At 46.6% G+C, this 12,357-nt stretch overlaps 1 protein-coding gene across 1 annotated transcript in view; it reads right to left on the bottom strand.

The window, feature by feature from the left end:
- Positions 1–12,357, bottom strand: part of FAM193B (family with sequence similarity 193 member B) — a 167,826-nt gene that overhangs the window by 16,842 nt on the left and 138,627 nt on the right. The window contains exon 9 of the mRNA XM_086931790.1: positions 2,891–2,966. Coding sequence (XP_086787916.1) covers positions 2,891–2,966 — 76 coding nt within the window. The remainder of the gene's footprint in view (positions 1–2,890; positions 2,967–12,357) is intronic.

Below are 12,357 nucleotides of genomic sequence, written 5' to 3'. Positions count from 1 at the left end.
GAACAGGCTCTCGAGGGTGGGGTGGGTGGACAGCAAACAAGGGTCGCCCAGGGCCAGGCGGTGGCGTATGGCCACGTTCCTATCTACAGGCTGGCCTGTAGCGGGCCTGGACCAAGTGCCCAAAAGAACGTCAGTCAAGGCCTCATTAAATGGCAGCAGAGGCTCAGCCGAGCTTGACTGCGGTTTAAGGACCTCAGTGAGGAGGTTAGTCCTCACGGCCGCGATGGGGAGCTCAAGGCCGCCTGCGTCAACACCACACTGAAGGTTGCCCCCTCCTCCGAAGCCACGGTAGGAGGTGAGACAAAACTACTGTCTGGCGAAGTGTCTAGACCACCTGCATCCCCAAGTCCACCTGTCCAGTCCTCCTGGGACTGACACTCACGTGTCAGAGGGTCCTCAGACCCCTCCCAATACTCCTCATCACCCATCCCCTTATTATCCGGGTTGTCAAATGATGGGGCCGGTTCATTGAAGTAAAACTCCCCAAGCGGCGTCGAGAGTGGCGCCCAGCCGGAACCGGGTCGAGGAAGCTATCAGGGCCGGCGCCGGCCAAGGACTGCGCCGGAGGTGACACCTGCGGGACCGGCGCCAGTGAGGTCGTCAGGACGACCGGCGATGAACCGGATCCAGAGGGGCCCTGCGGCACCGGGCCCGAAGCACCCACCGGCGTCAGAGCACACGATCCACTAGGGCCCCCAGACGGGTCCGCTGGGCCCGAAGGCGCCGCGGAGCCCGCCGGAGGAGTGAGGGACCTGATGGCCATGAGGAAGCGCTCGATCTCCTCCGGCGTCGCTTGCGGCCCAGGGACCAGAGAGTATGGGGCAGGTAAGGGGGGGGGGGGAGGGATTCGGAAGAGCGATGTCGTCTCTTCGACTTCTTGTGCTTACCTGTCGACTACGTCGAACCTGAGGAGTGGGAGGGGGGGAGGGGGGAGGATGGGGGGGGGAGGGAGGATTGGGCGGGGGGGGGGGGGGATTCGGAAGAGCGATGTCGTCTCTTCGACTTCTTGTGCTTACCTGTCGACTACGTCGAACCCGAGGAGTGGGAGGGGGGGGGGGAAGGGGGGAGGGGGGGGGGGGGGGAGTATTGGGGGGGGGGGGGGGGGAGGATGGGGGGGATTCGGAAGAGCGATGTCGTCTCTTCGACTTCTTGTGCTTACCTGTCGACTACGTCGAACCCGAGGAGTGATGTCGACTCCCGGAGCTATGATGGCTTCGCCCCCGCGACCGGTCCCTCGACCTCCGTCCGGACCGGGACCTCTCAAGGCGCAGGGCCGACTGCCGGAGCTCGAGCCGCTTGCGGGACCGCTCCTGCCTAGCTTTCGATGTTAAGGCCCGACAGTCGGAGCAGGTCTTGTCATGATCGATGCTGAGACAGTGGAGGCACTGTCGGTGAGGGTCGGTGACAGACATCATCCGGTCGCAGTCCTCACAAGGTTTAAAACCTGGCATCCCTATCGACACCGATCGGAGTCGAAGACGCGAAGAATGATTAAAAAGATCTCAAAAAAGTTTCGTCAAAAAGTGACTAAGGTACCACTTTTTCCGGATCTGCAATGCTGCCTCGAAAAAAAAGAAGAACTGACGTCAGCACGCGGAGGCAGCGTCTAAGTACTCCGACAACATCCTCACAGCGCCCACGACGGACGCGGAGCCGCAGACGACGCCTACCGACGCGCAAGGGTACTGCTACACAAAACATTTCCGGATCCAGTCTGACGGCTGGGGATATTCTATGGTAAGGAATCTAATACTAACCGGTTTCTTTCAGATATTCTTTTTATCAGCAAGCCAAAGAACTCTTAATAGTCCTATCCCTGTAAATTCAGGGTTATGGTAACTTGTTGTATCATTAGGATATGAGCAATGGTCGCGTTTGAAAGAAAGTCATAGTTGCTACTGGAATACTAGCCCTTTGACAATGTCTGCATACTGGTAGGCTTATTGTTTCTGAAAAGATAATTGCCTTAATGAGGTTTGTACTATAAAAGTAGTGAAGTCAAGCATCTCATCTGGCAAACAGATGTACCATGGAAATCATGCTGGCTAGATAGTTTTGTCCCGTTTTGTTGATCTTCTGGTGTAAAGAGGTTCACTATATGACAATTATTTTGTTACAAAATCTGCTCTTTCATTAAAATCAAAACGGATGCAAGGATTCAAAAGCTATAACATTTTTGTGATGAAAAACATGAGCTGCTCTATTCCTTCTGTATTGAAAATGTAGAAAAATAAAGAAGTCTAGTGTACACTGTTTAAGGATAACTCCTGACATGTACCACGCGGTAGAGAATATCAAAGAGTCAGTAAAACAGAAGACACAATGGTACGGAAAAATTGCTGCTTTTACAATGGAAGAGAAAACATGCACTATGCAACAGTTGGAAGATTTGTTGCTAATGGTAAGACTACAAGTTAAATATGTTCCCAAGTCCCAGCTTGCAGCCTCTTTTTGACCAGGCCGATCCATATAGTCTTAAACGGGGTATCAACCAACAAAACGCACCTCTGCTCCAAGCCGCCCCATTCCGCCTAACATTCGTTAATCACTTTCGTTCACAAGTGTGCGATCAGCTGTATACGCATTTTCTCATTTTCCAACGTTATGATATTACCTAGCGACTAGATTTCAGATTATGAAGTAAATTTTGTATCGTTTTTCCAACACTCCTACCCACCTCTGCAAGGTGCAACCCCTAACACGAGTAAGTCAATTAAAAAAAAAAAAAGCTCATGACAAAACCAGTAAGGAACTGCACTCAAGAACTTGCAGTCTTTGGGGATCTCAGGGAGACTGGGGAAAGGAGGAAAGAGATTAGGTCCAGATGCCAAAGACCGATTCCACCCACTGAGAAGTTCTAAGTGGGTGAAAAAAATGTTGCCACTCTCACCTCTTGAAGTACTCCACCTCTCGATCCGTTTCATCCATCTCCACACTGTCAACATCCTTGGGAAGGAAAACGTCATCTATACAGCAAGAGATAATCCAAGACAGGAGTAGTCCAATTAGAAAAACAAACCTTGTAATCTGCTTCTACAATTAGCTCTAGCAACCTTTCCCTAAGTACAAGGATCATGGGGTGCAATGAACCCAACCTTTCAGGACACTGCTGCACCATAAGACTTCATATAAATCAGATGAAGGTCAAGCATATTACTCACCTCAGTAACGCCCCTTAATCTAGTCCTTCAACCTGTTCAATTACATGTATAGTACACCATTCACTTGGACAGTGCTCTAATATTTTAAAAACCAGGAAACCCAAACACGTGGTTTTGCTCTCTACAGCCAGCTCCTGGTATGTTGGCCATCTTTTATCCGCATTAAAAGTAGGCACTAGAGACAGAAACTGCGAAAACACAGAGTTCGTCAGTGGGATGACGGAAGTAATGAGCAGGAAGTAGGCTCGTATATAAAGTTCTTAACCATAAGTTAGCCAGTGGAAGTGGTAGTACAAAGCAGTATAACGTATAGCCAAAGAGGTCATACATCACAAGACCTAAGAGGTACCATTGTGAAACTAACATCCAATTCATAGTGCTTTGAGGATGTGTGTGTAGGGGCCTACGTGGAGGCTTTATAAATAGCACCAACTGGGGTTTTGTGTCAAAGGGCAGAGAGCTGGGTTTGAACAGGCTTGTAAGCACAAGTTCCAGAGGGGTAGAGGAAGAAGGAGATTTCTTTAGAAATTTCTTGGGAGATTTACTTTTAATACAGGATAACATCCCAGATACCAGAGACACTTTAGCTGCCTCTTTGCCAAGTGTAGGGGCACCAGTAAAAGACAAATTCAAGGACTGGTGAACACCAATCTGTTTACGTGAAAAATACACAGGAGGTGCGGTACCAGAGGGCAAAATATGGAGAACCCACTCAATATTTTGGGCAACTCCCTACGAAACTAAATATAAACGATCTAAAGGGATTAAGTAAACTAGATCATCACCTGAGATGGCCTTACATGCCTAATTTGCTTAAGACAAAGCTAAAGAAATGGTGAGATCTGTAGAGCACACCATTGTTATAAGGGATTGTTCTAGAGCCAATAACAAAAGATTGAACATTTCCTTGCTGCATGGAAGATTGCTTACTTTTCATCCAAGCGATTAAGGTCATGTCAGCTCAAATTATCACGCACCGATAGGGCTAAAGGGCCTCCCTGAGCAAGAGGTCAGTGTGTGTGCGTCAACTTTCTTCCTATGTCTGAGAAACATACATGATCAAACAATACAAAAACTACCAACATTCTATCAAAGTGGTGTTACCAACAATGTAGTTGAGCACATTGGGGCTGATGGGACAAGGCAAGGAAATAGTAATAGAACTTCAACCGTAAACGGCTATTTCTTTCATAGAAATGGCATCTCCCCACCCAAGACGCCTACTCAGAACATCAGCATTAAAGCTGAAATGCAGAAAGCTATATTGGAGGAAATCTCCCCCACGATCAATCTTTCTCCACACACCCAAGTGCCGACAGTGATCAAAAAGGGCTTACTGTAATCTGTTCAGTATGCGTACTTCTTAGCAGAAGGCAATCACTAAATGAATTTTCCATTAAGGCAGTTTGGACTGAAAAAAGTGCACCCCACTGATGTCAAATGAAACAGTCAGTTGTTAGTGTAGATCAAGACACTTCAATACTTCAGTTAAGGGCTTAGAAATTTCCCAACAATTCTCAAACAATGAAAAGCATGTATGTACACTGATAAGACCATAGCACGTGACTCACATGAACACTACGGCAACACTATCTATCCTGGTCTCTCGTGAGAATTAGTCTTCATTTCATGTGTGGGATTGCTCAAAACTGAAATCCAGCAAGTTGATCTTTAGCCTCCACATTAGGGAATCAGATGTTAAATGGATCTGGTTAGCTTAAGCAAGAAAAGAAGTGTAATTCATTTTACCACTATCACAGGTTCTCCTTCAGAATGTTGGGTACCAGAAATCTGCAGGTCTGAACTTCTTTCTAACAAATTATTAGCCAAATAAAGCCACAAAGATCTCACGTAAAACTTGCACAAACTAAGGACATTATGTCAAGTGACCCAACTGTGTTAAAATAAGCTGTTGGGCCTTCATTAGACTGAGAAGGTGTCTTTATCAGTACAAAGACTTGGTTTTACAAGACCGAGTAAAAAGCTTTCAGTTCTACGTACAGCACAATGTAAAAAACAATCCATAGTTAAAATTTCTGATCAGGGCCCGTTTCTTTCAATTTACTTATTATAAGGCAATCATCTCATCTGCCTAAATCTAAGTAGGACTCTGGAATTGAGGCAAACAAAACAGAGCTTTGGTAATGACCACCCCTCTTCTCCACAACAACGAACTTTGAATAATTTCAAAGGATGGGAAACGTGGATAAGGCATGGCAGCAGGCGATGTGAAAGGAGGCATCGCTCAAATTTAATGTAGACAGAAATTATCCCTATTGCAGCGACTCAAGTATCTGGGATAATGCAACCAATTTATAATTATGCAAAAGGAAATGTTCCTTGTAGGAAAAGATGCCCATAATTCAGAGAAATCAGACACACCCACTACTTCACCACAATCTATTAAAATAAAAAACATTCTATCCAGACTAAGAAGCTTTTGAAACACGAGGATTAGACTATTCTGATTATTATGAAGGTGACAAAAAGAGGTCCCATGAGGGGCAGGAGACAAATGGATTGAGTCAACTGGTGAAGTGATAGAGGATGACATTATTATGAGCAGCATGGCAAATCATTTTTTCTTCTTAAGGAGAACCCCTTGAATTGGTAATTTGAAGACAGAGGCAATTCCTTGTTAAGCACACATACTGTTCCGCCATGTTTTAATTTTTCTTTATCAATCTACATACACATATGATAAGGAAGGCTCAGCAATGAGAACTAATAGTTTACCTATCGGTCTAGTTTTGCAGCTTGCAGATCTTTCTGGATTCACTATGCTGTGCATTATTCCGCGGTCTGGTGGTTGGGTCCGGAATCGTAGTCTTTTCTTTTTTTTTTTCGTAGCCCAGGTGGGCGTCGACGTCCCACCTTTTAGTGTCCTTCCGGTGACGTTGGCATGCTTCCTGCGGAAGACCCCACCCTTGGGCGCCATCTTCGGATTCTTTTTTACCCGGTTGTGTTCTGTTTCCGAATAGTATGGCAATGTTTCAATACTTTGTTTCACCGCTTTTTCCTTTAAGGTCTGTTAAAGTCTTTTCCCCGTTTTTACCACCTCTTTCTACAGTCTCATCTTTCTGGAGGAGGTGGGTGGGTTCGCTAGTGAATCCAGAAAGATCTTCAAGCTGCAAAACTACACCGACAGGTAAGAAACTATTCGTTTTGCAGAGTGAATCTTTCTGGATTCACTATGCTGTGCATAGACTTTGTAGCGGTTTGTTATCATTGTGGCGGCTGGGTGGAAGATGAGCTTTGCGTTTTGAATATGTGTTAAACACTTTGTCCTACTTGTGCTTCTTTGTTCATTTTTATGTCCAGTAAAACAAAGTGTTCTCTTGAGCGAAAATGAATAGGAGAAGCCGGAGGGTCAAGAAAAAAACAAACTACAAGTAAATATAAAGAATTCTTACAATTTATTTGAAAATACAAATGTTAAAAGGAGAGTGGTCTAAATGTAACCCACTCAACACAGGTAAAATAATAAAAGTTTTTTTTGACATTCAATTTTGGCCAGCAAGATTGAATCACAAGGACAGAAAAGACTGTAAGACAGAGTTTGTGCAATACTGGTTGTATATTCGGACTATTATTAACACCTAAGCTATGTACACTACAATACAGTATATCAGCAAAGATGTCGAGATCATGAATTATACTGGGTGAAGCGTCGACGCGTTTCGGTGGTTTTCCAAAGTTTTGTCCCCTTTATCAAGACACCATTTAGTTTCTGTCGAGGTATTGGGGTCAATATAATTGCCCTTGAAGCCCGTATGCGAGGGTTGAATTGGATTTCTATATTATTCCATTTTTGGACGCAAATTATTAAAACTGTATATGTGGATCATGCTAATGGTATGGTGCTCCTGTTGATATCGGTACGTGGGCATACAGTCAGTTCAGAATTATTGTGCCCAATGTGTGTTGCTGTTCTTCTTTACAATATAAAAATTATTTTAAAATCCAGAGGCGCCTAAGTCTTGTCCTTGCAGAATGAGATTCCGTTTCTCTATCCACAAAGGACTGCTTACTTCTCTGGTTACGATTAGTCATTAAGTTGCAGAACCAGAGGCATTAACGTCATGTCCTCGTGTTATGGGATTCTTTTCCTGTTGTGTCATGACGGACTGCCCGCTTCTCTGGTTCCACGGACTTTATATTGTAAAGAAGAACAGCAACACACATTGGGCACAATAATTCTGAACTGACTGTATGCCCACGTACCGATATCAACAGGAGCACCATACCGGTAGCATGATCCACATATACAGTTTTAATACCTCGACAAACTAAATGGCATCTTGATAGGGTGGACAAAACTTTGGAAAACCACCGAAATGCGTCGACGCTTCACCCAGTATAATTCATGATCTCGACATCTTTGCTGATATACTGTAGTGTACATAGCTTAGGTGTTAATAATAGAGTCCGAATATACAACCAGTATTGCAAAAACTCTATGTCTTACAGTCTTTTCTGTCCTTGTGATTCAATCTTGCTGGCCAAAATTGAATGTCAAAAAAACCTTTTATTGTTTTACCTGTGTTGACTGGGTTACATTTGGACCACTCTCCTTTTAACATTTGTATTTTCAAATAAATTGTAAGAATTCTTTATATTTACTTGTATTTTGTAATTGGTTTTTTCTTGACCCTCCGGCTTCTCCTATTCATTTTCGCACAAGGGAACACTTTGTTTTACTGGTTAGTTAATCCTATTTCCCTTGACTCTAGTTAAGGGGTACCTCTCGTATTTACCCTCATTTTTATGTCCACGCAGTAGTGTTTTGTGAACATGTGCACTGAGGCCATGTTGCCGCCAGGCACATGTCCTGAATGGGAGTGTTAGCCAGGAAGGCTATTGTTGCTCCCTTTTTCCTGGTCGAATGGGCCTGCGGGCCCTCCGCTAGCTCTTGCCCAGCTTGCTTGTGGCAGAATTGTATTGCTTGCGCAATCCATCGTGCAATTGTCCCCTTGGTAACTGCTTTTCTCATGAAACGGTCTGTGAAGGTCACAAAAAATTGTTTTGTTTTTCTGTGATTCTTAGTTATCTCTATGTAGTGCATGACTGCACGTCTGGGGTCCAGAGTGTGCAGTGCCCTTTCTGCGTTTGTCGTTGGTTTGTGGAAAAAACTAGGTATTTGAATAGTTAGGTTGAGGTGGAACTTAGTCACCACCTTTTGCATAAAGTGTGGGTCCGTTATCACCACCCTATCGTTGTGAATTTGTATGTAGGGTTCTTGTAGCCTTAACGACTGTAGCTCACTCACCCTGCGTAGCGAGGTGATTGCCACTAGGAAAGCTGTTTTCAAGGTTAGCATTTGTAGGGAGGCCTTATGGATCGGTTCAAAGGGCGCTTTCATGAGTACCGTCAGTACTAGGGTGAGATTACATGTGGGTGCTGGTAACCTCTTTGGCGGTGCGATCCTCTTTGCACCTTCCAAGAATCTTTTTACAATCTGAAGTAAAAAAGCTTTTCCCTGCCTCTCCTCTAGTGTAAGAGACTATGGCTGCAAGGTGTACCCTTAGCGAGGATGAGCTCAGATTAGCCTCGAGCAGGTGCGGGAGGTATTTTAGCACTGTTGAGTCTCTTGTCATCTTGTTGTGCAGTTTTTCCTTTCTGCCCCATAGTGTGAACATCTTCCATTTGGCCACATAGCACTTCCGCGTGGTAGGTCTTCTTGCCTACCGAAGTACCTTCAGGGTGTTCTCAGGTAATTTAAGGTGTGCAAACTATGTCCTCAGGGGCCAGGCTGCCAGGCTGAGACTTTCCGTCTCTGGATGCAACACCTCTCCGTTTTGCATGGAGAGTAGGTCTTTCCTTCTTCCAAATCTGTGTGGTGCACTCTGTGTCATCTCCATAATCTGCGAGTACCAGGTCTGTCTGGCCCACTGTGGTGCCACCAGTTTCAGGGTCATGTTGCTCGTCCTGCACTGAGTACCTTGTGTATCAGGGGGATCGGCGGAAAACGTAAGCAAATGTCTGACCAGCTTATCCGTAGGGCATTCCCCAGTTACCCTTCGCCTGGTTGCCTGGATGCAAAGTGCTGGCATTTTGCATTCTGGCGTGTTGCAAATAGGTCCATCGATGGTGTTCCCCACCTGTCGAACAGTCTCCTTGTCTCTTGGGCATTGAGCTCTCATTCGTGTGAAGCCGATGTCTGTCTGCTTAGCCAGTCCGCTTCCACGTTGTCCTTCCCTGCCAGGTGAATTGCCAGTAGGTTATTTTTGAAGGGGAAGTCCCAGCTCCATATTTCCTGCACTAGTTCTGACAGCGGGGCTAATTGTGTCCCTCCCTGCTTGTTTATGTAGAACATTGCTGTTGTGTTGTCTGTCTGGATCAACACTGTTTGGTTGTACAACTTCGTCTGGAATGCCTTTAGTGCGAGGAAAACAGTCTTTAGTTCCAGGTAATTGATGTGTTTGACCGCATCCGTTGGTGTCCACTGACCCCTCACCCTGAGTTTTTTCATGTGTGCTCCCCATTGCTTCTGGGATGCGTCTGTGGTGATGGTCACAGTTGGTGGTGTTAGAGGCTTCCCTTTTGTTATTTTTCATTTGTTCCACCATGATATCTCCTCATGCACTGCGTGTGTTACAAAAACCAGGTCCTCCCAACAACCTGTAGCTTGTGACCATTGGTCCTGTAGCCACTCCTGGAGTGGTCTCATGTGGAGTCGTACATTTGGCACTATGTGTATGCATAAGGCCATCATGCCCATCATCTTGCTCGCCGTCCTCACGGTCAGAGCACACCCCTTCTGGTAGAGGTGTGCCTCCTTCAACAGTGCCTGTGTTCTTTTCTCGCTGGGGAACACCTTCTCCTGTACGGTGTTGATCTGTGCATCCAGGAACATTTTTACTTGTTCTGGGTTCATTGAGGATTTTCCCCAGTGGATGGAGAAACCCAGGGCCATCAGCGTGTCTGTCACTCGCTGTGCGTGCCGTTTGCATGTCTTATATGACCTTGCCTTTATTAGCCAGTCGTCCAGGTATGGGTATAAGTGGATCCCTTCCCTCCTTAAGTGTGCTGCGACTGTTGCAAGGCACTTTGTGAATACCCGTGGTGCTAATTTCAGTCCAATGCCAGTGCCGTGAATTGATAGTGATCTGTGTTGATGACAAATCTTAGCAGATGTTTGTGCCGCCTGTTCATTGGGATGTGCAGGTAGGCATCTTTGAGGTCTCTGGTGACCATGAAGTCCCCGCCTTGTATCTGTGGAAGGACCTCTTGCAGGGACGTCATTTTGAATTTTTGGGTTTTTATGTATTGGTTGAGGAACCTTAGGTCCAGGAAAGGTCTCATTGTTTCGTCTACCTTTGGTACCAGGAAGTACGTAGAGTACACCCCCTTGTTCCTCTCTATGGGAGGTACAAGCTAGATAACCTCCTTCTGCAGGAGTTCTTGTGCTTCCCTTTGAAGTAGCTCTAGTTCCTTCTTTGCTAGTCATCTTTTTTTTTTGTGGTGGTGTTCTTTCCAACTCTAAGCAGTATCCGTACCTTATGGTGTTGAGAATCCATCTGTCTGTAGTTATTTTCTTCAACTCCTGGAAGAAAAGGTTCAGTCTTCCTCCCACCGGTGTTACGTGCTCTTGGATGTTTAGTCAGAGTCACTCCTCTTTGTTGTATCTGTGCTCCACCCGTGGAGTTTTTGAAAGGGTGTGCACTGGTCGTGTGGCAGTCACTTGGAGGTGGGTTGTTGTCCACCTCTTCTGTTTCCACGTCCATTCCCCTTCCCGCGAAAGGACTGGCCCCTCTGTTGGTATTGCCAGTGTTTTTGCTGGCCTTGTTGCGTCTGGGTGTCGCCCTGGCGGGTCTGGTGGAAAGTCTGGTGCGAAGTCCCGGGCTGGTTTCCCCCTTTCCCGTTTGGTCTCCGTGACAGGGTTCCTCTCTTATTTCCCCTGAACTATAATGCCACCATGGATCTTGCGGTGTCGTTGTCCTTTTTCAACTGGGTGAGCTTTTCATCCACTGGTGCTCCGAACAGTGTCTCACCGTTGAACGGGGTGTTCAGGATGTTGTGTTGCACCTCTGGTTTAAAACCCGATATTCTGAGCCAGGCTTGTCTCCTTTCCGGGATGCCCAGCATCATAAGTCTGCTGGCCGTGTCTGCACCGTCCAGTGCTGTTTTTAGGCATGAATTTGCCACGTTCTTCCCCTCCTCTAACAGGTGCGTAGCTCTTTGCTGGTATTCTTGTGGGAGGTGTTTGATTAACTGGCCCAGTTCGTCCAGGATCTGGTATTTGTGCCTGTTCAGCAGGGCGTTTGAATTAGCCATGCGCCAGTGTGTTGTGGCATTCCTCTCTCTTTCTCCCTGCCAGGTCCATCCTTCTGCTCTCCTTGTCTGGAGGTGGTCCTGACGTTGTCGCGACATTGGCCCTTTTCCTTACGTTGTCGGGACATTGGCCCTTTTCCTTGCTGTTGCCGCAATGATGTAGTCTGCAGTGACCGTTCCCTGGATGTAGGGTGGGTCCTTGGGGGAGTGCTTGTACTTCTTCTCCGTCCTGGGTGTGATGGGTTTACAAGTCGCAGGTTCTTTGAAGGCTTCTATGCCTTGTCCTTTGATGCTTTCGAGCATTGGCAGGTACTGGCTCCTAGTTTGTATTGGGAGCTATGTTTCCACGAGGAAATCCGCCTTAGGCCGTTCCTCTTAGAGTTTTACTTTGAACGCTGATGCTGCGTTCTTGATGACTTCATTGTAAAGTCCAATGTCGTCAGGCGGCGAGGGCCTCGCCGGATATGTGTCCACTCCCTCTTCTGGACTCTCGGCTTCGAGGTCCTGCCACTCTAGGTCCTGTGTGTCTGAGTATGTCGAGCCCCGGAAGGTCCTCTGGTAGTCATCTTCCTCATAGTAGGGAGTGTCGTCTTACCGATATTCCAGATCTTCCTGGCTTTCCGGTGGTGCCTCAACCTCAAACTCATCTTCTTCCTCGACGAACTCGACCACCGGTGGCTTTGGCTTCGACAGAAATGTATACTCTTTCATCCTATCGTCTAAGTCTTTCTTTCTCTGCAAGATGTTCTCCATCTCTGCCTCGAGTCTTCTCTTCTTTCTTTCCATCTCAGCCGCCTGTTCTGTGCCAATTGGTTGTGCCGGTCTCTTTGTCTGGCTTGATGGTGCCGAGACTGGTTTCCGGCGCCGAGACTGGTTTCCGGCGCCGAGACTGGTTTCCGGCGCCGAGACTGGTCTTGCGCCC

The sequence above is a fragment of the Lissotriton vulgaris genome, chromosome 7 (assembly GCF_964263255.1).
Source record: "Lissotriton vulgaris chromosome 7, aLisVul1.2, whole genome shotgun sequence".
Classification (NCBI taxonomy): domain Eukaryota; kingdom Metazoa; phylum Chordata; class Amphibia; order Caudata; family Salamandridae; genus Lissotriton; species Lissotriton vulgaris.
This window is presented reverse-complemented; position numbering and strand designations above follow the sequence as displayed.